Here is a 26,723-nt window from a genome sequence, read left to right as displayed (position 1 = left end):
GAGCATGAAGCACAATAATAACTGTTGCTTTTGTTGCTCAACTAGAGTACAACATAAGAGTGTGTATGCATGTGTGTGTCTGTGTGTGTTTGAGTGGTGTGTGTGTCTGTTTATGTGACACGTTTGGGAATTTTATGTGTACTTTGTATCCTGCTACCGCTTTTTGTCTGCTGCTTCCCATTTTCCCACTCACCTCCTGTCACCTGTCACACACTTTTCACATTTGCATTTTGGGAACGCAATGCAATTGGAGTTCTGTTTCTATTTTTGTTTCTATTTCAGTTTCTCCATATATTTAACTTGATGTTGTTGTAGCTCTTGGTTCGATTGCACTTAGTACTAACGGGGACAAGTGGGTGGGGTCACCCAGTTGAGATATAATCGTATCCAACGAGCATTTCACAACTCCCAAAGCCAACTTAATGCATACCAAATAACTCTAGATATTTCCTAAGATATGTCTGAAACATATTTGAACGAGTGATGATGATATAATACTTCTGCAGCTTATATACAAGTGTATAATATAGCAATCAGATCCGTCTCTTATATATTTAGATTCGAAACAAATAAAGATCTATTATACATCAAGCTACATTTACAACATTTACTGAATTTGACAAGAAGATTCATGAACTTAATACGTGTATACTTTCCCTTTCAATTCGCTACATAACACATGACAAAATAATCAATCCCTTTTCTTAAGATCCTTCTTTGCCTTCTGCAGAGCTTCTCATAATTAAGCTCTGTTATATTTTCACATTCCGATCGTCAGTAAACTTTTCCGATTTTCATAAGCTACAATCTATGCAACCAACTTTTGAACAAAACTGCTGTTATTATGCTTGACGTTAAATCTTTCTAAACATATTCGTGCTGTAAATTCTGCTAACAATAAGCACACATCGACACACACACACAGTGTGTCACACAAATACGGTGACAAACCGATCAAGCGCTGACAGACATATTTCCGGCACATGGCTGAGTTTCCGATTTATATCGTAGCTCAAGAAGAGCATATTGGAAGAGAAAAAGAGAAAGAGAGAGAGAGAGCAAAAAAAGCGAAACGCGCCAAGTTGATTTGCGCTACACACACACGCACACACACACACACACACACACACACACACACACACACACACACACACACACACACGGAATCACACTCATGCCTCAATGAAAATTTTCACTCAATTACGCTTTAAGACTTAATTTACAAAATTGGAGCAAATGTCGTTAACGGAAGTGGGCCACTGGGCAACAGTCAACGTCAGCCAATGTTCTGGCCACAACAGCACCAGTAACACAACTACCTTTGACCACACAGAGAGCGAGAAGTTGAGAGATGGGGAAATACACGTAGAATGGGAGGGAGAAAGGGAGGAAGTCACTGGAGAGCTGCCTCATCGTTGTCATATATATTTTATCATGGTTTCCTGAAGCGGCGATGCTGTCACTCAACTCCTATTGGCTAGTTGTAGTTTTTTTTTATATTTTCCATACCTTGTTAACATAAAATGACTAGCAAAAGGGTATGCTAAGCTGCACTCAAATGGAGACTACAAATATAAAATAGAGAGCAGTAGTAAGATCACTTTATTTTTTAATTTTTCCTAAATTTCTCCTAAAGTTGCCCTTCATTAAAAATAAAATAAAAGCAGTCTTCTTTTTAATCAGTGTCTCACAAATGTAGAGCATACCCCATAGATCTACCCTTAGGGTATGCCATTTTAAATTGTGTTACGGTTTATGTTCATGTTGCGGTTGTTGCGAATTTCAACTGCCTGTTGTGGCGACCATCAGTATCACAAGTAATTCATTATATTTAATGACATTCTCCATTTTTTGGGGTTTGAATAACAATATTTGTATGTGTATGTCATTTAGATTTAATTAGTAAATGGACCAGGAGTTAATCAATATAAACACTCAAACATTGTCCAATAAATGATATTTAACTGAATTGGCTAATTGCTTGTATGTTAAAGTGACACTAATTATGTTAATGATATGTTAATGTAAAAATGCTATGTCAATTATCAAAGTTACTGTATTAAAGTGCATATTTGATACTACTTATTGCTGAGCTACCTAAATATTATACTTCAATGTAATACAAAGCTTCCGTTGAAGATTCCTCGGACTAAAAGTTGCAAGTTAAGTTTCCTCAAATGTAATGTTAATGTGACAGCGCGCTGTTACCTATTAAAATTTCTGTTTCGAGAGCAATTTTTGAAGCGAGTCAATTCTAGAAGGTTTTTTTTGTTATCTTTCTACTACTAAACTACTCTTACAATTTGATGAAAGCAAAATAATTAATTCAAAAATAATGACAGCTTGGTTTGTCAAAGTTGACAATACAATCAGTACTTGTAATTGACAAGAGCATAACTAAGGGGAAATTTATAAAGCGCAATCCAATTTAGTTAATGTTACACTTAATTTGACAAAGACACTGGCCTTGTTTGCATAGCTGGCAATGCAATCTGCTTCGATTAGTTTGTTTGGCTCTAAGCTGGCCATCAGCCTGCAAGCCTATTATGCAGACACCGACAAGGACAAGGAAGCGACAGCACAGAGAGAAGAAGGGAAAGTTGCATAAGTTGGTTATAAGTTGGTTATAAGTTGCTTATAAGTTGGTTATTACTGTGAAAGTAACTTAAGTGCATTGTCTTTATACTTGAGCCAGCTTGGACGCAGACAAGGTGTATCTAATTTAGGACTAATTACTTGTAGGCTTTAAATAGAGTTATAAATGACACTCAGGTTTCAAAGTGAAATGAGCAAGCGCTTAACTAAAAGGCTTTCGCTCTCTCTCTCTCTCTCTCACTCTCTCCTTCTCTCAGGGTTTACAGGCACGCATTGAAAAAATTTAAGGTGCCAATAAGCTATAGGTATAAATAAATAAACAACACTCACACACACTCGCACAGACAGCCCGTGAAATGTATGTCAACCCTGCAGGGTTGTTCCAAAATGCATTCAAGTGTTAAAATTCTATCGATTCGCCGCTAAAAATAAATATTCACAGCTCGAAACAGGCACAACATATACACACGCATTTATGTATATACATTCATATATATGTATGTGTATATCAAGTCAGCAAATGGTTCAAAAAGTGTTTCAGTTTTATTTCTTCAAAAGTTCAGCAAGTACAAACACGAAAATTGGCATAGAATTGGTATTTTGTACAAAACCTGAGAATATTAATTTAGAATTTTCTTTAAAAGTGACTGCAATTTCATTACAGTATATTTATTTGTCGCTTGTTACGGGTAGTAAAAAGATTCTAATTGTATTGTCAAAATGTAGTTTAATGGAAATCAAATTTTCTCAAAAAGTTTTCAAGCTGTGTATCTATTTTCCTATTCGAAATTCTGTCTCTTAGTGAACTTGATAGAAAACCTCAGCTTGGCACAGCTGCGACACCAAAAAATAAAGAAAAAAAAAACACATTTGCAGAAAATTTTCAACTGACCAAAAAAAGTTTAAAAATATAAAAAAGTCAAATCAAAAAAGAAAGGAACCCCGCAAAGTTTTGGTGTCAGCCTTTGTGTGGATTGCCAGTTGGAAAAGGGCTTTAGAATAGGGGGCGTGGCAGTGGAAATAATTAAAACTGAAAAGTGACACACTATATGCAAAAAAAAAAAAAAAAAAAATCAGAGAGAATTTAATAAAAATCATGTCAAAGCATTTCACGTTTCAAATGCCAAAAGAATAATTTAATAAATCATAGAGCATTCAGCAATGCGTGACTAGAAGATGCCCATTAGAAAGATGAAAAATTACTTTAAAAATTTCTTGTAAATTTAAAAAGATAGGGTATCTCTCAGCTGACTCAGTTAACTCTTGAACTTGGTTATTGGTTTATAGTAAATAAAATCGGGATTAGTTAAATGTAATTAATAGCATGTATTTATTTACTAAGCAGCTCATTTAGTGTGCTAATTTAAGAGCAGGTTATTACACACGCACACACACACCACACAATTTTCCTGGAAAAATCAACAATGTGCACGGCAAATTTAACACGAGACATTTCATTGACAGACATTTTTCAGTTGGCAGACAAAAGGGTTAAGGCGTGTTGTAAACCTATACCACACACACACACACACACACACGACGCACACTCACGCACACCTTCACATATTCTTCTTTATCTTTGTGTGTGTGTGTGTGTGTGTGTGTGGGTTTGTGTGTCGCAGTCTGCTTCATTCAGAAGATGCATTCAAGTGTGGCCCATACAATTTCCAAGCTGAATGCATGTCAGCAATTGTATAGGTGTTACCGCAGCTTCTACCCCACCCCCTAGCTACTACGCCCCACCGCCGTGCCCGCTTATCGTGCTCCTATTCTATTTCTTAGTCAGGCAAGCGTCAAGGGCGTTGGTTTAATAATAGCTATAACTAAAGTATGACTTTAACATTATCCAGTCGCCTGTTGTGCTTTGTCCTTGACGTGCAACGCGGCGTATGAGCAATCGCAGCTGTGGCACTGTCCCCAATGAAATATTCGAGCTGAATAGTCGCTGCAGCACCAAAGATAACCAAATGTCAAGCAAATAACAAGCCATATATGCATGCATACACACACATATATACTATATACACCTACCACAACACCACATACTCGCATGTACAGTGTACACTGTACACCCCACCCACCAACATTAGCCACCTGCACCACCCGGAATGTATCCACTGTTTGGCTTGCCTCGGCATTTGACATTGGTATGCCACATATTTAATCCTGACCGGACAGCAACAGCAGCAGTAGCACAACAAGCACACACATCACACACATAAAACACACACACACACACACACACTTTTTTGATCTGATGCTCAACTGCAACAGTGGCAATTAGACAACTCGAACTATCCTGTAAATTAACAGGCAGCAGATTATCAATTAGAAAAATTAAAATAAATACAATTAAAACAATATTAACACACATTGAAGGTCACTTAAAATACACTTTACACACATATACTAATTAAACTAAAATATTATATTATTTTCTGCTATTTACAAATTGTCTAATTAAGCTAGTAATGGGCTAGTAACATATTTATTTTTATTTAAAATATTTGAAAAACTATCCTAAAACCATACATAAAATCTGTCATATGCGATATGCGTGATAGAAATACCCTATACACATGGGAAAGCAGCTGAGTATGCAAGTGTGTAACAAGCTTTGCATAAGAATGTATCTCTTTTTAGACCCCGTACTTAAAAAAATTACAGGGGTCTATTGGGTTTGTTTTAACGAATATGTGCGTAACAGGCAGAAGGAGGCGTGGCAGACCCTATAAAGTATATATATTCTTGATCAGCATCAATAGCCAAGTCGATATAGCAATGTCCGTCTGTCCGTCTGTCTGTCTGTCTGTCTGTCTGTCTGTCTGTCTGTCTGTCTGTCTGTCTGTCTGTCTGTCTGTCTGTCTGTCTGTCTGTCTGTGTCTCAGAGACTATAAGAGCTAGAGACACCAAACTTGGTATGTAGGTTCCTCTATATTGCAAGCAGATCAAGTTTATTTCAAAATTCGGCCACGCCCCCTTTATCGCCCACAAATCGAAAATAAAATTTTAATACCCAAATTATAAGAACAATTTAAAAGCTAGTGACACTAAATTTGGTATGTAGATTCCTCAAAATAGCAGGCAGATCCAGTTTGTTTCTTTTTTTAATCGGACCACTATATCATATAGCGCACATAGAAACAATCGGTCGAAAATCAAGTTTTAGTATGAAAAACTTTTTTGTTTTATGAATTATCGTAATCAAACAGATACAATAAGCATATAACTTGGTTTTATATAGCCTGTCCAAAGTTGATTCAAATCGGACCACTATACCATATATCTGTCAAAGGACCGATCGGGCGAAAATCAAGTCTTAGTATGAAAAACTTTTTAGTTTTATGAGATTTCATACACAAATTTATAGAATATGCATTTAAATTAGTCTTATACATCCTTGCCGAAGTTGGCTCAAATCGGACAACTATATCATATAGCTGTCATAGGACCGATCGGACGAAAATCAAGTCTTAGTAAGAAAAACTTTTTTCCATTATTAGTTTTTGCCATAGTAAGTACGAGGTCTCCGACAGTCGAGTATGCTCGACTGTAGCACCGGCCGACTAGTTTGCTTTGTGTGTGTGTGTATTGGCAAGTAGTTGTTGTTAATTTAGTTGCTGCTGCCGACACTTGAAATAATTACAAAACAACAGCAACAACAACAAGGACAACAGTTGCAAGTGCCAAAGAGCAAAAGACATTTGCTAACACTAAAAAAGATAACAATAAATAAAATATATCAGGTAAAAATGGCATAAGTTGACCTAAATATGTGACCTGAAGTATTAGTATACTAAATAAGTGGTTAAGTCAGATATGTGATTACATAGTCGACGGAGGATAGACAATGAACAGTCTGAATGACAGTCAGAAATGAAACTGAACCTCCTCTTCCTGCTCCTCCTCCTCGTCATCTACTGCTGTGTCCCCCCTTCCTCTGTTGTCATGTTTTGCTATGTCCTCTGCTCTGATGTCCTGTGTTGGCCAACGTTGATTTCAATCATCGCTTGGTCACAATGCGAAATATGTTGAACAATGGCAGCCAAGAGTTCAATAATAAACGGCAAAGCTAATAGAAAACTCAATCGTATTCGCAATCAAACTGAGATTTACAGGACGTGAGTGAGCAGCGGAAATGGAAGAGAACAAAAAGAAAACACACACACACACACACAGCAGCAAATCTATTGTACAGGCTTCAAATATATTTAATATTAAAAATTACTGATTGTATTTGAGCGCTTAAATTCAAAATGCACTAGGGACAGCAACCGTAGATAGAAAATTTAAATGCATAAATGTTAACGCAATTGCAACTTATAAAAGATACTCAAATGTCATTATACTCATTCAGATATTTCATGCGTTCTTCTTTACTGAAACACAGTGTAGAAAAGTTTCTAAGAGTCATAACAATGCTTTTGTTCACTGTTAACTCAGCTGTTAATATTTTAAGAGTTGTTAACAGCGATTCACAATTAAAAATTCGACTTTTAATTAACATTTCTATGATCAAATATAAAACTGAAATGTTAAAATATCCAAAAATTACTTGATAGACTGTAATCATAAGTCTGAGTTAATCAGACTTTGGCGATACATAAAACAAGTTTTCTATATTGTTCTAAAATTTTAAATTTTGATTCAATATATATACCCTTTATTTAAAAAAAAAAACTGACCATAATCAAAACAATTAATGATGATTAATTTGATTTCTGTATTGTCAAATCATATTAGTATATTTTACATACCCATTCTGTCCAGGCAAGGTCCTGGCAACTGCAGCGACCCTTCGGTAAGGATGAAATTTTGTGGTTATACTTTGCAATAAATTCTTTGCGGGTCAGTAAAAGGGGTGGGAGGAGGGCAACCTCGGCTGCATATTTTTGTACAAGCATATACAACGACAGGAAATTCCAATAGGAAAGTAAAAATATTTGATCATTATGCGGTTGTCGCTCTTACACCGATATTCCATCCTTCTTCCACACCCCAAAATCATGGTCCATTGGTCCTTGGAACGAGCTATTTTTTTTAGTTTCATATCGACTTTGCTTGTCAGGCATTCAGAAAATATTTTGATTTCATGCATTTTTGGCTCATGTTTTTCGTGGCGCTTTTATACATAATTTCGTTGTTATCATATTGAAACCGAAGGTTATAATAACGTCCTTTTAAATTAAATTAAAGTGTTAAAATAAAAGGAAAAAGTTTATAACACATTTTAATAATAACTAGCAATGTGTAAATGCTTTGAATTACTTCATTAGTGCTTAAAAAATGATACCCAAGTCATAACACAGTAGTTATTTTTAATGGATTAATAAAATTTCGTATTTAGGCTGATGTTAAAAGTATTTTTGCTTTAAAAGTGTTTACTATTTGTGAAACAAACTCAAATTCGTATTACATTGCTCTTCTTATTTGCTCAAAATTTGATTAAATTTCATTGTATTTTTCCGCCTAGCGATTTATGAATTGCAGTCAAAGGAATATAAATGTAAATTTGCACAGAAACAGATCATTTACAGGTTGTATTTTGAGCTAGTTGGCACTTTTTTTTACAGCAGCTGCTGTTGTTTTTTTACATTTAAACATTGACAGGACTTTCCCTTCACACTTTCCCCCACTCTAGTTTCCCTTCTGTAACCCATGCGACAGTAACAACTTTAGCCATTGCCAGTCGATTTTATGCAAATAACAGAAGCAACAACAAATACAGCAACATTTCTCTCAATGAAAAAATGTAGCACAGTTTTTTGAGCTTTTACTGTATATTGATGTTATGTCATGTATTTGTGTGTGTGTGTGTGTATGTGTGTGTGTGTGTGCTTTTGACAGACGCTAGCGAAATTGATTGAAATTTGGCGGGCCCGTAGTTGAGGCATAACTTTATTGCATTGCAAAAAGGCAATTGCATGATGCCTTGTGGCCGGCACGAGCAGAAAATTAAATACTGATTGCAAGGACATGTTTCATATTGATATTAAAAAGCCTGTCAATTGCAAGTTGCCACTGTAGCTGTTCCCTTACGCAGGCTATCCTTTATTAATTGCATTTCATTGCATTTATTTGGATTAACTGTTTACGTAGCTGAATTTACTCTTATTGCAAGCATGTAAATAATGTGCTACTGCAACATATATTAAATAAAGCTGTGCTCAACATGCTAAGGTATTCTGAAGAAGTGCGATCAAGCAGTGCGAGCAGAAACTGCTCTTTGGCACTGCTTAACAGTTCTGAAAGTAGGTGAGTTACGTAAAGAAAGTTTGTCTGTTATTGCAACGTTCCTCATTTAGTACTTATTCATGCCTTAGAGCATGTACAGCTGTGCACAGAACATCCCAGAGTGATTTCACAACATATTTTTGTTGTTTTTTTATACCCGTTATTTAAAAAAAAAAAAAAGGGTATATTGTGTTGGTTGGAATGTATGTAACAGCATCTCCGACCCCATAAAGTATATATATTCTTGATCAGCATCAACAGCCGAGTCGATATAGCCATGTGTGTCTATCCGTCTGTCCGTCCGTCCGCCCATCCGTCTGTCCGTCCGTCCGTGTGAGCGCCTAGATCTCAGAGACTATCAGAGATAGAGACACCAAACTTTCACACATTGACAAAGGCGTTGGAGCAGTTTAAGTTTGTTTTCAATTTTTAATACGCCCCCTTCCGCCCCCGCAAATCGCAAAAAACAGTCTGTTCGTCTGTATAAACAAAAGGATCTCAGAGACTGAAAGAGATAGAGTAATCAAATTTGGCATACAGATTTCTATATACCCCACGCAGATCGAGTTTGTTTTAAATTTAAGCCACGCCCCCCTCTGCCCCCGCCAATCGCGAAAAACCACCACACCCACAGTTTTTATGATAAGACGTTTTTTATGGTGACTACTATTATATATTATTATTATATATTATCCCACTGAATCGCATCAAGATCGGATAAGTAGAACGGCAGATATGGCCGTAGTTTGCAAATAAATATATATATATATATATATATATATTTTAATATAAATATATTGAAATAAGTAACGGGTATCCTATGGTCGAAATCTCGACTATAGCCTTTCCAATTTGTTTTTATTTATTTTATTGAAAATTAAATGACTGTGTACACTCTGACTGCTAAACAGCGATGATTCTTTTGACTCTGTTTCGTTGCATGCCACAGGCAAAATGTACTGCAAAAGAAGCCAACTGAGCTAATTAAAATGGCCAAAATGTAAATAAATGACAGTCGACTTTGTCAGCCAGACAGCAAGAGCAACAAGGCATGAGGGAAAGAGAAGGGGGATCCATCACTGTTACAGTGGTTTATGCTATATACTATATATAGCTATATTTGCAGAAGTAACGTTTGTTTATTTCGGTTTTAAATCAAATAAATATATATGTACATTGTACATACTCGTATATTGGCAGATTTAATGCTTTACAATTCAGCTTGAAAATCGCGTAACTTTCCCCCCTTAACCCCATTCCTTATAACCCTCCTTGCCCGTGGCTTGAGTGTTGTGGGTCGCAAGTCGCGGGTCTAAAATGGAAACGGAGCCAAAGCCCAAAATACTCTACATGTTATTGTTATTGTTGTTGTGCTTGTTGCAAAGGTTGTTGTTGTTGTTGCCTTGCCCGCACACACACACACACACACACCCTCGCACACACACACCCTCGCACACACACACACACACACTCGCACACGTACACTTAGAATCACCTGTGGGTTGTGCTATGAAAGGCAAATTTTAATGCCAACATTGACAGGTAACGCCATATGCCCCGCAAGCATACATATACATACAATTGTATGTATGTGTGTGTGTGTGTGTGAGTGTGTGTGTGTGTGTGTGTGTGTGTGTGTTTGTGTGAGCAAGGCAACGAAGCGTATAAGCCAGGACGAGGAGGCAGCTGCCAATGTAGCCAGGCACTCAGCCATTGCACGGCTACTGGGCCAATTGAGTGTGTGTGCGGGAGCGTGTGTGCAGGTGTGTGTGTAAAAAAGAGAATGGTGGCATACCCAGCTTCCACTTTACTCTGCCTTTCACAATTCTGCTCTCTATATCCACAGTATATTTTGAGTTTTGTCTTTCCATCTACCCTGTCGCCCTGTATGTATGTGTGTGTGTGTGTGTATGTGTGTGTGTGTGTGTGTATCTCGTTATTGGCAGCTTAAGCCGCTTGTGTGTTTTGCTGTATGTGTGTGTGTGCGGTAGTAGCAGCAGCAAAAGCACAAAAATAAAATGAAAACAAATCGAAGAAATATTAGCGGTATATTCCCTTTGATTTTTTATTGCGCGTTTTTTTTTTTTGCCATTGGCCCACATACACCTCTATACGCATACACAGCAAGCGTGTTACCTTGACGAAATACCAGTTAGCGTAACCGAGTGTGACCAGGCGCTTTAAAAGCTTTAAAGCAATCAAGTCGTTCCTATAAGCCAAACAATTCAGTTCAGACATAAAGCATATATAAATATTCTTATATAAAACGTAGAAAAATATTAACGAGTTTATTTATTATAATGCATTGCCATTTTACTAAAAAAAAAACAAATGAATTGCACAGTCAAAATAAAACTATATTAAATTTACAGTCAAATAATATAGAAAAATCTTGTTCATGAATAATACACATAAAGTAAATAAAGTGAAAAAACGCTAGTATTTATCTATTTATTTACATATACAAGCAATTAAAATAAATATATCTATTTATTTATGAATTTATTGTTCAAAAGCTTTCAGCAAATTTGGCAGCCAAAGGCGAATAATGCAAATTAATAAATGTAAATAATGAATTTATATAAATTTCCAAGGTACTCAAATAGTTAATATTAAATAATTGGTGGGTTTTTTGTTTTACTTACCGAACATATTGCTTGTTGAAAAGTTAAAGAAAATAAAAGAGAAAATTAACATTTGTTGCAGACAACAGGCTAACATTAAAATGGCCAACAATATAGCTAACTTCTTAATATTTATATTTATTTAGCTACTTTTAAAATATATATATTTGAAAAAAAAATGTATACCATATGAGAGTGCTGTCAACTGAAATTTGAAACAATTGAAAGTTGTTGTTGCATTGTGAAATGTTTGAAGAGTTCAATTACACTTCATGTTCGAGTTCTTGCAACACGCCTCCTGTTAATGGCTTCACTCACTTTGTGAGTGTACGAGTATGTGTGTGTGTGTGTGTGTGTGTGTGTGTATGTGTAGCCAAGTTTTCTTTTGTGCCAGTTGTTGTTGCGTAAAATTGTTTGCATAAATAATTTCTATGGATAAGAAGGCGACGAACTCATTGAGCATCATGTGAGCCCTGTGAACAACAACAACGACAACAAAGAAAGCAACGACAACAAAAAAAACAATAACAACAACAGCACCCACAACAACCAAACACCCCACGCATCAAAATTAATGATATTTTGATGTAAAAACAATTCCAGCCACTTAAGCTGCATTCATATCCATTGTCTTGGTGTGTGTGTGTGTGTGTGTGTGTGTGTGTGTGTGTGCGTGTGTCTGTGTGTAAGCATTTCAATTTGAGAGCAAAGCCCGTACCGGAGTTGGGTTGTGAGCCCCGGAAAAATGATAAGGAGTTCACTTTCAGACAGAACAAACTAAATAATCCCAAGCGAAAACTGCCTGAAGTTGAAGCAATCCTTTAAGTTGAATTTTCGAAGCGCCTCAAAAATAAAATACTACATAACTTTAGCAAAAATCATACACTTTGAAAAATGTGATATTTTGAGCAAAAAAAATAAGAATTAAATGAATTATTTATGCTTTCAAGCTGAGCTCTAATTTAACATATTCCGTTTCTGAATCAGTTTCAAGCCGATTACAATCGCATTTCAAGAGCCTGAGTCGAGTCATTAATTTCATAATTTCATAAATTTCTTTATTTCAAATTTTATTGGTTATATAATTTAATTGTCTGTAACTATTCCTTAATGGGAAAAAAGTCCGAGATTTTTGCATAAACTCTAAATATAAAGCTAGAGACTTGAAATTTGGCATGGACCTAAGTTAGACAAATGTAGAATTTCAATTTTTTTTTAATTGGACCACGCCTTCACTCCTGCCCCTCCCAATCCGACTTTGAAGGAATGTGTAATATATTTACAAAAAATCTAATTATAAAGCTAAAAGCTTGTAAAGTGGACATTAATTTTTTTTTGTTTTTTAGCTGGATCTTATCTTCACCCCCTCCCTCTTAGACCAATACAAAAATTTCAATAAAGAAAAAAAATCTAAATGTAAAGGTAAACACTTAAAATGTTGGATATTTGTTAGTTAAACTAAAGTAGAATGTATACTGTTTTATGTTTTTTTTTTGACCTTGTCTTCACCCCCCTCGAATAGCGTAGTCCCGAAAAATCTAAAAAAAAATATTTTGGTTCTATCCTGAGTATACAGATTTAGAATATTTGAAATTTTCACAACAAAATATTTTAATTAAAGGCAAAAACATATAAGACTTTTTTCCCAAAATATTATACAAATTTCGTAAAAATCGTGGAAAGTCTTTCACTTGGCATCTCTCTAGTTGAGGTTTTTTGGGCAGTGTATGCTTACTTATTGAGGTCTGTAATTGTTTGTTCTCACTGTTGTCATGCGGTTCGTTTGTTCGCTTTTGTTGTGTTTGCTTCTATCTACTCTTTTTGTTATGTTAAAAAGAGAAGAAAAGCAGCGTAAGAAGCAGAATCAAAATCACAAGCAGAATCATAAGAGGAAACCGAATTGAAGTTGCCGCTTTGTGTTGCATTATCCGAATATTGCCTTTGGCGCGACCCTTTGAAAGGCAACAACATCAACAACAACAACAACAACAGCAGCAACAACGGAAGCACCCACATTTCATTTTCATATGATTTTTCCTACTTTGCGACGCAACCTTGTGAAATTATTCAAGGAGAATGCGCTCGTATCGCAGAAAAATATTAACATATAATTGTCATTGTTTTTATACAATTTAAGCAAATGCATAATCATTTTGTGAAATAAATCAAGAAGAACAAGAAATGCAAAATAAAAACATTTATGCAGGTCAATTATGTTGTTATTGTTAATAGAATTATTTTGCGGGAGTGGCTTTAATATTTTGGTTATTTATAAAGGCACAAATAAATTGCCATAAGTTTATTTTAAATTTCAAGTATTAAATAAATAAATAAATTTATAGTGGCTTTCTATAATGTTACTAAACATGAATTTAATATTTCCATAAATTCAAGAGACTGCTAGAGATTGGTAATAAGTAATTTTATAAAACAAATGTGTTAAATGATTTTATACACTTATGATAAAATTATCAGTTGTACAGTGCGATTGAAGTGTGGAATACACATCAAAAAGATCTGTGGCATATTTGCGATGAGGTTTCAACAGAAATTCTCGACTTTGACTCAAATATTAAAGGAAGTAAGACACACAGCTCTTTGGCAAATTAATGAAATTGCAACTGTATTCACAGGAGTCTGGATTGAGTTCTCTCACTCTCCTACTTTCTCCACAAAGTACATACATATTTGGAGTACTTAGTTGCTGGAGGCATAAGTGTAACTCAAGGCAACTTATCCATAAGTGTAATTAAATTTACGTATGTATGCGTACTGTTGACTTTGGTATTGTTGCTCTTGTTGTTGTTGTTGATGTTGTCGCTGTTGTTTTTGTTGTTGTATGTTTTTGACGAAACGTCGTAAAGTATTCTTTGATTTCGGGACTGGAAAAATCAAAGTCCCCTATGAAGAATAAAGACGAGTGAGCTGAGCTGATCTTAAAGGCGAAGCGGAGTGTGTCAATAGGTATTAACACAACCAAACGCTAAGCTGTAAGTGTGTGCGAGTGTGTGTGGGAGGGTGTGTGAGTGTGTGTGTGTCTGTCTCTGATATGTACTTCACGCTCTTTCTCTAGAGACTTAACGCTAATTCACTTTTGCGCGACTAACAAAATTAATTGCTGACATTTAGCCAATCATACATGGGTAACACACACACATACACACACACACACACACACACAGCAAACTTGAGTTTTTTATCATTGAAATTAAATGCACTGCTTGGTTATCATCTAACAAATAATAATCGCATGTATAGTTTGTCTACAATTTTATTGTTAGTACATATATCGGCTTATCTCTGTATATCGTTTTTGAACGGTTATCGGATTAATTTTTTATGTTTCCCCTTCGAAATACGCTTCACAAAAACAGAGGCTTAAGAATGAAAAAAATATTAATTTATAAACAATAATTATTGGATTTCAAAAAAGAATATCTGTTTAATTGAAACAATAGTTTTATTAAAAATATGTTACAAACATTGATTACATATTAACAACATAATTTAAATCAACGCTTGATTGAACCAATATTAACCTTAATGCAAGAATCGGTTACAATACTGCTATTTTGGTTTGAATAACTTCGGCTTTTCTGTTCCGGTATAGAAAAGGTTATGCTTTGTTTAGGGTTTCTGTTACAGTGTTGAATTTCGGTTATTACCGGTTAACGGTTACGGTTCCGGAAACCGTTTTAATTTCTGATTAGAGAGGCGATAAATTTTGTGAGTTTTGCACTTTACACATAAAGTAATAAGTCAAATTTGAGTGAATTTTCCCCATATATTTGAAAATCCCATTTGGATGCTTAATCTTTGATGAATCCTCTCTCATTGATTGATTTTTGCAATGTTTTTTGGGCTGAGACCCCACAGTACGTCACTTGTGTGTACGTGAATGGGAATGTAAATGTGAACTTGCCTCGCATCACTCGCAATTGCCAACAAATTTGCCAACTCTGAGTACGTGCTTTCTCTGGCACACCTCTCTCTCACACACACACGCACACACACCTGCACCCTTGACAGAAGTAAGTGTGATTTATATATTGTGGGCAGCAGTTACTTGCAGACATCGTGTCTGTGTTTTGGGAGCTCTAGAAACGCATGAGAAATCGACGACATCATTTGAAATGCGCATAAATTACGCATAGAACTTGGGAATCGGAATCGGAATCGGATTTGGAATCGGAAAATGGACCGTGGACAACTTGTTGGCCATGGCATGAACCCATGCAGACTGTTCAAGCGACTAATAGCTATGATTCAATTACGATATCCTGCGGTCTGCAGTCTGCAGTCTGCTCGATTTGTTGCTGATTTCCCACCTGCGCTAATCAGGTGTAAATTACACACATGAAATCATTGGGATACATCCATCGTGTTAACGGCGGATCGAATCTCGGTCAAGATTGCACATAAATTTGGCTTCAAGCAAACATAGCGATTGTCCTCATTTTAGCCATCCCTAACAATAGGTATTTTAATTGATTAGAAACACATTCTTAGACATATTTGAAATTTTTTTTTAGCCTGATTGACCAATTGTCTATCTTAAATGCAATGTTTCTGATAACATATCCTAACACACTTTTCAGATATTCAATCTACATACACACCCAAAATTTGGTTTTAAAACAAAAAGTTGGTGCTATTTTTGAATATCGACAATTTATCGATAGCTTTCTTAATATTATATGCTTAATGACCCCGAAACGATAGTTATTTAAGTCGTTTGGAGTACTTAATCTTAGCCATGCTTTTGAGGCTTGCTTTGTAGATGAAATTTAGAAAGTATTCTTAGCCATAGTTTGATAACTACCTAAATCGATATCGAGCCACTAACAGCTTATTCTGAAACCAGGAATTTTTTTTTTTTTTTTTATCCAGATACATGAATTTATTGTTGTTCCTAATTATATACATCTCTCTGCCGCTGGCGACGCAATCGATCCTTCTCCTCCATATAGGGTATAATGGACGCCTTTGTGGGCAAAATGACAACCACGGGCAGCAGCTTTTTGCACTTGTCCAAAATGTGATTCATCCGCTTTGCGGTGGGATAATCTAATAGAATAATTCCAATATTAGGTCTTTTATATAGCGTATGAAAAAACTCCTCAATTTCCGACAGCGGCGTATCTAAAATGTTAAGAGTCGGATAGAGAAAAAATAATGAGATATAGTGTGTATAACAAACCCCGTTCCACCATTAAATAGTTGCGAAATTTTTGACGATGATAACCAATGCCGACGAGCAATAAACCCAGTGTTACCTCCTGATAAAAATGATTGGAGAAAGTCAAAACAACCAATTTTAGATTGGAATTATATTTCAGATTCTGCTTACTGTGTCCGCTATAACACCGATGCGTATCATACTGGGATCTTCCGGTTCCTCTTCGACATTTTCATCATTGTCATTTTTGAGCTCATCATCTTTTTTGGCAGTGGGAATGTAACCTGTCATTGTATCTGGATATTATTATTAATTTTCTTTATGCTTCTAACAAATGAACACTGAAAACTGGAGCACTTTGTTAAGTGAAATAAAAATGTTATTTCAATTTGTGTTAACATTGTCAAAATTTAAAACGGAAGGAAAAATAGAAAACAACCACATTTTTCAGCCTATCTTATTTTTTTTTTTTATGACTTTTTAATAAGTTTCCAATAAATGGCACTCTCACACACACACTTACACACACCGGCTCTGGGAAAACCCCAAATAAGCAGAGCTTAAGCTTTAAGTCAACTGGAAACTGTAACTAAAGCTCTCTGGCGCATTGTTGGGTGCCAAAATTAGTTTTTTTTTTCTCTCTTTGTATTTTGTATTTTGCATTTATTTTAATTATTAAATTTTGGTGCTGCTCGGCTTTGGCATTGGCTTTGCCTCGACGAAATTAAGCCCAAAATGAAAATTCAATTATGACATGAGTTTACATATTTTGCGTTGTGTAACTTTGGGCTTTGGTTTCTCGAAGAAGCGGAAGAAGAAGAGGGCCAGCGGCATCTTTGTGGCCACTTTTAGAAATTTATTAACTGCGACTTAACGAAAATTCGTTTACTTTGCATTTTTCCCATCGTCTTCTCTTCTTCTGCCTGTTGTTCCCAGTTCCCAGTTGATTAACTCAGCTTTTTCCTTTTCCTCTCTTCCCTCATATCGAATTCACTTTAGATGCGGCTTAGAGATGGTCTCCAGTTTCGATTCAATTATGCTTGAGATACATATTGACTTTCGTCATATTAAGTTTTGTCATTTTAAGCAGCTAATGTACAAAACACCAAAAAAAAAAAGTGCTTTTTCAGTCGAAACAAAAAAAAGATCGTCAAGTAAAAATTAACTTTCTTATTGAATATTTAATATTCAAAGCTATTATCTATAAATAATAGTAAAAATAATAATTCATAAGCTTTCAAAAATAATTTCGAATTATGACAAAAAATGAAATTAATTTATAAAAATATTTCTAGCTGATGATGATGATTAAAAAAATGAGAATAAAGAAGATTTTCTAAACCACAGACTTGAGAGATACATGCATATATATTTGCTTCTCAGACCACCATTTTTAATGCAATACAATGCTTTTTTTAAGGAAATTATTATAATTTATATATGTGGCTAAAAGTGGTAACAGAAAATAATGGAAGCCTCAATCGTAACGGTTGAGGTCTTAGTTTGTTTGAAGGGAATAGCAAAAGCACAAACAGAGAGAAATACAAAGTTTGTGCAGCTGAAGGATTTCATTAGATAAAAGGACGTAAATAACAGTTATCGCTTCAGGGATTGGGTGAAAGTCTTCAATCACAATCTATAAATAGGTTCGTCGCCTGCTTATTTGCTTATTAAGTAACAACTCTGATAGCGACTGTCAGACATCTGATTAATCTAACCACAAGCCAATGCATGCAATCAACAGGGATACAAAAACAGAGAGTGAGATGGAAATATCTCCAAAGCGAAGGAGCGAGAAAGAGGGCAATTGGCAACAGGCAGTCAAAGTTCAGACAGACAGACGGACAGACAGACAAACCAAATGCTGCTTTTGCCACACGATTGATGTTGTTTTTGTTTCATTTCTTGCTTTGGTAACTCAACAAGCGACATAAACAAGTTAGTCAGCACGCACACACACACACACACACCACGACACACACACATTCATAGGACTCAACCACATCTACACACACTCTAACACACAGCAGATCAGAGCAGCGACTGTAAAAGTATGCCATAACAGATAAAGTGCTTCAAATAGGCAACAGATCAACTGTGAGATGCCCTGCAATAAACCCGAAAGCAGCCACAAAGTTATAAAATACAACAAAATTTGAGAAAAAAGCTTTGACACAGAGATTAGTAAAAAATGGCAGAAAAAATGACAGAGAGATACCCTGTACATTTTAGAAGAAATCAACTTAGACGAAAATCGATAGAAACAGAGCTTGAGGAAAGAGATGAATAGTTACAGGGAATATGGGTGTTGCAGACAGCTACCAGAAAAGCTTAAAGATACCCTGCATTAAATCTAAATCCATAAATTGTGGTTTAAATTGTCAGAAACAGAAACTAGAAATATAAATGTTTGGTAATCACAGTCCAAGAGCTACAGACAACTGGCATGATGACTAGCAGATACCCTGCAATAAGTCATTTATTTGCAGAAAAAGTAATTATTGAATGAAATAAACAAATCGAGGATTAAAACGACGGATAGATATTTATAGTAATAAGTAATTTAGCAAGATTAAAGACTTTATTTGAAAAATAAGTGAGGTTAAAAATCTTAAGACAATACTTCACAAAGCTAAAAAAAAACACAGCAAAATATTATTAAGAAAGGCTGCACAACATATGTTAAATACTCTGTAATTGAAACCTTAAAATTTGACGTATTCTTGATAATTTTGAAATTGCTGATAGATTTGAAAACTTCAAGTGATTGTTAGCTGCTTTTAATGAAAGCTTCGTATGCTCTTAGATCAAGTCGTAGATACCCGCTAGCTAGACTACAACAACCCTTTTTTGTTGGTTTCGTATGAAGAACAAAGCCAAAAAAAAGTTGACAGCCGCCATTTGGGCATTGACTGTGGCCCCTGGAGCCAGGTTGATGTTCGTAAACTGACAGCAACAGCAACAACAGCAACAGCAACAACAGCAGCAGCAGCAACAGCAGCAGCAACAGTCACGGGAGCAACAGTAACAAGAGCAATGTTGTCGTTAGTGTGGCAACAGCAAGTTGTACAAATACATACGCAAATAAATACACTGAAAAAAAACACCAACTTCTAAAATGAAGAACATGCAGCTTAAATATTGTTTTCTTAAAATAGGAACATTTTAAGAGCATTTTACTAATTTAAAGAATATTAATCTAAAAAATCAAAGCTCTTAATGCAATAAAAAAAAACCTTAAATTGTCCAGAAAGTATAAAAATGTACCGCTTCAGTTGTGAAGCAGTAGGCGCCGGTTTGAATCCCACTCGTAACAAATTAAAATAACATTTACAAATTTATTAAGATTAAGATTTAGACAAAATAAAATCTATATAAATCAAATTAAAAAAAAAAAGATTATAAATTTAAAACTCATTTTTAATTTTTTATTTTTTGATTTTAATGTCAAGAACAGTTATTCTTAAAATAAGAACTTGGTATTATATGAAATGTTCTTAAGACCAATATGTGTTTTCTTAATTTAAGAATTTGATGTTCTCAACGCATTTTTAAGCCCCAAATTCTTAGTTTTGAGACCAAAATCTTAATTTTGGAACATTTTTTTTTTATCAGTGTACGCAACTGGATTTGGTTTCGGCAGCCAGTGTGATGTGGCAAGTGAGCAGTTTTCGAAAGCTAAACAATAAATGCCGAAACACTGAGACTGCTTGAGCACATCTTAAACTTAAAGGGCTGCTCCACTTGCCACAACATGTTGCATCTTGTTTGCTGGCTGAAGTAAGGAAAATGCGAAAAACGAATAAGAAACGAGACTCAACGAGAATAAACTCAAGCCATACACACACACTGACTGCTAAATTATTGTGTTCAAAGTGAATATTACGTTAACCGTAACAAGGGTCGTTAGAGCAGTCGGACAGACAAACAGACAGACAGACAGACAGACAAACAGACAGACAGTCAGACAGAACGACAGAGCAACAGACTGAGAAAATGTACAATTACAAGTGTACAACATGTGGCAGAGTCTCTGACTCTAACTCTGACTTGGCCTTTAGTTTATCTGAGAAATTTGCTGCCAGCTGAAATATGTAAAAGCTCGTATGCCATTGAGAATATAAGTTTTATTCTAGACTATTTTGCTAAAACTATCTCAGGGGATTGGGGAGACTTTGGATTCAATACATTAACTCATTTCGTTTCATTCGATCGGGACTAAACATTAACTATTTGATGCATCAAAAAGCGTAAAGTATTTCGAATTTAATCAAGTCAAGCTTAAGTTTACAAAGTTGCGACAACACGAATATAATTTTCACTATAAACTAATATCTTAGTAAAAATTGAATTCCACCTTCAAATGACCAAAGTGCTCAATTTCTAAAGATAATTTTATTTAAATCAGGCATAATAACTGATATGAGATTAAATGTTCCAGTATTGCTTTCACTGTAATATTCATTCTGCATTACAGGGTATCTGTCAGACTAACAAACTGCTTACTTTGCACTGTAGCTTTCTTCTAGTATTTAACTTGAACACCCTAAAAAGAAGCACTCATAGTATAACAGTGTATTTTTTTAAGCCGAAAAAGCTTTTTGCATCGCATAGTATATTAAAGATAAAATATTTAAAATTGGTTATTTTCTTAATTTGCAACAAATTGAAAACATAGAAATTAGTTGTTGAAAAAAATGCCTATTTAGCCATAATTTCTGTTAAAGCTTCACAGAAATAGAATAACCGCATTTAAGTTTGTTGAGAAACACAATTATGGTTGACAATTTTATGAAATCTATCGTTGGTTGCACCACAAACCTGCCACCTTGCACCACTTCTTAAGCTGCACCACCACACACCACAAAGCAGCCGCATTTTTCTATGAGTTGAGCTTAGTATTATGTAAAAAGTGCCTGCAATGGTCACAGCAGATACATGAATGTAACAAAGCCTTTGAAAACACAAAAAACACACACACAGACACACACACACATAAATACGGACAATCGTATGCTGAGCGAGTTCCTTTTGGGATTTGTATTGTGTGTACGAGTGTGTGTGTGTGTGGGTGTAAGTGTGTGTATGGGTCAGATGTGGTGCAGCTTTAATAAAAGCACAAATTGCGTAAGCTACCAACAACCATTAATAACTTTTGTACACCTGCACGCACCCGAAAACAGATGCTGGACCACAGACAGGGAGAGTAAGAGTGAGAGTAAGAGTGAGAGTGAGAGAGAGAAAAGGACAGCTAAAGCGGCACACAGGTCGTATGCTCAATTTCATTGTGGGAACAACAGCCTGATGTGTGTGTGTGCGTGTGTTTGAGAGTGTGGCAATTGTTTGCCCTTTGCCGTCTGCTGCTATTCCACTCAACGCAGACATTTAAGAGCATAGACTAAAGTATACCCTGTATAATACCATCTGTATAATACTATCCTCAACACTGATGTTCTAAAATCAAGATTTTGGTCTCAGAACTAAGATATTTGATCTAAAAAATGCGTCGAGAACATCAAATTCTTGAATTAAGAGAACACATCTTGATTTTAAGAACATTTTAAATAAGACCAAGTTCTTATTTTAAGAATAAATGTTCTTAAAATTAAAATCAAAAAATAAAATAAATGAAAATTATTTTTTTTTATATTTATATTTTTTTTATTTTTAAATTTGATTTATTTATATTTTATTCTGTTTTAGTAATTTTATAAATGTTATTTTAATTTGTTACGAGGGGGATTCGAACCGCCGCCTACCGCTTCACAACCGAAGCGGCCTCTCTAACCTGAGCGCCACAGGGCCACCATTTGTTTGATACGAAATAGAACCTATTTATACTTTCCTAACTTGATTTTAGAACATGGTCTTTTTTTTCAGTGAAGGAACTCCGTTTTAATAGCAACTAGAGTTAGTATATTTTTGTATGCAACTTCTCAAATACTAGCTTTTTACCTTATATCATAAAAATAACTGCAGAGCTTTAAGGTACTCACATTTGTTGAACAATAAAAACTCAACAAACTCAGTGACAATTTTGAAAATTATTGTATTTAATTTGACCATATTCCATTTATTATTTATGCAAATTTTAAAAATCGTATAACAATTATGGTCTATTTGATGTAATAATTAAAGACAATGGAACAATAATTAAGCATGTTTTGTAAGCAAAAGCATATAGATTCTAGCATACTCCTTCAAATTGGTTACAGGATATACACTTAACAAAAGTACTCAGTGTGCGTGTGGTTGTTTCTCTTTATGTGTGTGTGTGTGTGTGTGTGTGTGTGTGTGTGTGTGTAAATTGTGTGCTGGCTGCTGCCTTTTAATTATTGATTTCAACACTGAGGTGATTAATATTTTCGAAGCACACTGAAACGAAACGAAACGAAACGAAATGGCCCAAAGCGACAGCCGTTGATTGTTTTTATTTAGCACCATAATTGCATTTCCTTGTCATACTCACTGTAGTTGTATGATTTTCTGTGTGTGTGTGTGTGTGTGTGTGTGTGTGTGTGTGTGTGTGTGTGTGTGTGTTTGGCAACAAGTGCATCATCATTTAACGCTGAGGGCGAAATGACTTGAAACTTGAACTCCCAACAAAGATGGCCGCAATTCAGTTTTCTTAATTGTTCAACATTTAAGCAACAGCAGCGCCCTCTGGCGTTCAGATTAACTGCTCTTTTCTCTTGTTTAATTTCTCACTTTCTATTTTGATTCAAACGCAACAAAAACTTCTCTGGCATTCAAGATCTATTTAGCTTTCAAGTTTCAAATCGAAAAAGTTGTCGCGGTTTTCTTTTAGTTTTTCGCGCCGCGTGGTCCGAGAGAAAATTGACACAGCTGCAAGTTTGCATTTGTAATTACAATTTAAATTGTATGATGGAATTCAATTAGCACAGAGTTACTAATACATATGCTATTTGAAATGCCCAACTGTTGCGTAACTGTTGCTCAACTGTTGCTCAACTAACTGCCTCTCATTCACATCCATCATCGAGACCAAAAAAAAAGTATGCTACGATTTTAGTGTGACACTCAAATGACAGAGTTTTATTTGTGTTTGTTGTGTGTGTACAATTGGTAAAGTAGGTAAAGCACAATATTCGCAAATTACTTCTCCTCCCCTGTCTCTCCCTTTCCCTTGCCCATCCCAATTTACATACATGTATGGAGTATGGAAAAGTTATTTTCTTTTCCTTTTCTTATTTTTGGGGACGCAAAGCATCAATCTTCCTCCATCATTGTCAGGGACCGATGACGATGACGATGACACAGCATCACCCACAGCCATAACGTACCTTCCCCATACACCACTATACACACACACACACACACACACACACCCATTGTAAGCATACAAAATAAATGAAATATCATTGAAGCCATTTCATAAATGTAGCAAAAATATATTTTCTCTTTTATTTTTGTTGTTATTGCATTCTTTATTTTCAACATCTCAAATAATAAATTAATTATTCATTTACACAACCATCAATATTAATTTAATGCTTATATACTCTGTAACCGCAGCTAGTGTATTATAGGGCATATTAAAATAATGAATTAAATAAATACTCGCATTACTGAATCTATTAAGAAGTTTGAGTGCTTACAGGGTATCTGTTTGTCGATCAGAGTGTGTGGAACTAACATTATTAACTAATTTGTTTGCAGAGCAAACTGTTTAAGTCTAAAGCAGTTGTAAAGCTGGTTGGTAATTATTATAAAATTAATATGCATTTTAGATGAGAATTGATTGATTGCATTACAACCACAAATTTCATAATAAAAAACCTAATTAAATACATGAAATACTGCACTAATTAGGCCTACACTAAGTTTCATTATAGATGGCAAACTATATATTAATATTATTAAAGGTGAAGGTGCAAATATTTAAATTACCGATTGAAATATTTAAGTCCTTGCATAAAAATATCAAAAACTTGATTGAATGTAATAAACATTTATGCAAAAAAACAGAAAAAAGTAACTAGTAGTGTATATCAACAAATACTGGATTTAAGGAAACAAATACAGGTATAAAAAGAATCAGTTCATTTAAATAATTTATTTTTGAAATATTGCAACTTTAGAAGGAAATCTAAGCTCTGAACTTTTTCTTTATCAGTATGCTTTCTGAAGGTATTGAGATCTCGCTTTATTTATATTACTGATCGTACCAGATATTCAAAATGTTGAAATAAATGTAACAAATGGACAAAGCAAATCATTCAAAAGTAACTTAGTTTTAGCTTTCACTTTGTGTATCACTCACAAGTAAATTCGAAAGTATTTGTCGCTCCAAACAACATAAAAGTCGACTTTAAAATATAAATAGAGCTATAAAAGTTGAATGTTAATGTAAATGTATGTGGCACATGTTTTTGTCAAAGAACTGACAAATCGTGTGCCCATCCTGTTGCCTTTCTCTTTCGTTCCTCTGCTCTTTCTCTTTTTTTTTTTTGGGGACAAAAAGTTTAGCCAGCTCTGCGTATAGAAACTCATAATTTTAATGCAATAATTCACTTAGCTCGGCGTTGCCTGCATAAACAAATTGAAAAAGTTTTTCCAGCAGCTTTCATTTTACACTTCTTGTGTGTGCGTTTTATACTTTGAGAGCGGGACAGGCAAAGTGAAAGACATAACGAGAAAGAGAGAGGGAGAGAGAGAGAGGGAAAGAAAGAAGACATCTCTTTTCACATTCCCTGCAGCTGAGTCTGAAACTAGTCCACTTCAAATTCTCAAGCCGACCACAGACAGACATAACACACTTCCTCCCAACCCCCCCTCTATCACTTCACCCCTTTCAACTTACATATGTATACGCATGTCTGTCCCAAAAACTTTTATTTGCCCAATTTTTTTCTCTTCTTTTTGAAGCAGTTTCAAGTGTATTTAGTTACGAGTAACCACAGAAAGAAAAAAAGAAAAATAAAAGAAACTACTGAAAAACCAAATGAAAAGAAAAACAAGAAAAACTAAGGGAAAACCCTAACCACAAACCGAAACGACCATAACCTCAAACAACCTGACTATTTTATGTTAAAGTGCAGCATTCAAAATGATGAATTTCATGCAGCTGGGCTTCGAAATGTTTAAGGCTTGAACTAAAAACTTTTCAATTCTAAATTCTTCTTACGTTCCCAATATCATCAAAAAATGGAAAACTTTAAGAAATGTTGTTAGGAAAGAAATTTTAGCAATAAGTGTCTGAGTGCCAGAAAAAAGTTACAACAACGAATTTTTCAAATGCAATTTAGGCGAAATTGTGTCGAAAGCGATTTATGAAAAGAACTGCAAAAATTCAACAAAATATAAACGATGGTAGAACAAGCACTTTTAAATAAAATAAACGAACATTTAAATGCAACACACAGATGCCCAGTTAATTAAATTCAGTGTCCAACACACATACACATACACACACAACTAAACACTCGCGCACGAAGACACCCTGTAAAAATCTCCAATAATTTAGATGCTTTACCTGAGAATGTCGGCATGTTTTGTTGTGTATAATTTAATATTTTGTTTGCTCTGGAGCTTAGGGCCCAGTCCCAAAATAAAAACCCATGATGTAGGCTTTCCCACTCCCCCCGCCCACAGCTATCCTCCATCAAAAAAACCGTCAAACGCTCCCCTCAACAAAATCTGCGTCAGCAACGAAACCAGCTAAATATTTCTATCAAATTTCAATTTGTTGAAATTTGTTTTTTACAATTTTGGGAGGGCGATTTGAGAGCTCAAAAAAAAAAGAAACGAAGTAGAGAGTCGGGGAGACTTTGGGTATAAGAGTACGTTAAAAAGAAAGAGAGACAGAGAGTAAGAGAGAGAGAGAGAAAAGAGTGTGAGGGTTGGAAAGCTGAGAAAGCCGTCTGCCACATAATTAAGCTGCATTTCAAACTTCAACGAAAGTCCACAAAAGCCAAGGCTGTAATTAGAAATCCGCGAGATACGGCATAAGGAATACGCATCTCAGACAGAGCGCGATAGAGACTAGAAGACTCAGAGAGTGAGAGATGAATATGAAAATATATTTTTATAGTATATAGTCTTATGTATATATTTAGATACATAATTAA

At 35.1% G+C, this 26,723-nt stretch overlaps 1 protein-coding gene and 1 long non-coding RNA gene across 2 annotated transcripts in view; one reads left to right on the top strand and one right to left on the bottom strand.

Annotated features, from left to right (window-relative positions):
• The window catches only part of LOC117793660, a 63,677-nt gene that overhangs the window by 3,238 nt on the left and 33,716 nt on the right, over positions 1–26,723 (top strand). The gene's annotated exons all lie outside the window — the stretch shown is intronic.
• Positions 16,321–16,989, bottom strand: LOC117793658 (V-type proton ATPase subunit F). Its single transcript, XM_034634041.1, has 3 exons — positions 16,804–16,989; positions 16,654–16,732; positions 16,321–16,595 (listed from the first exon to the last, which is right to left on the bottom strand). Exons 1-3 carry the CDS (start codon positions 16,921–16,923, stop codon positions 16,366–16,368), a joined length of 429 nt encoding a protein of 142 aa, XP_034489932.1. The 5' UTR covers positions 16,924–16,989; the 3' UTR covers positions 16,321–16,365.

The sequence above is a fragment of the Drosophila innubila genome, chromosome X (assembly GCF_004354385.1).
Source record: "Drosophila innubila isolate TH190305 chromosome X, UK_Dinn_1.0, whole genome shotgun sequence".
NCBI lineage: Eukaryota > Metazoa > Arthropoda > Insecta > Diptera > Drosophilidae > Drosophila > Drosophila innubila.
This window is presented reverse-complemented; position numbering and strand designations above follow the sequence as displayed.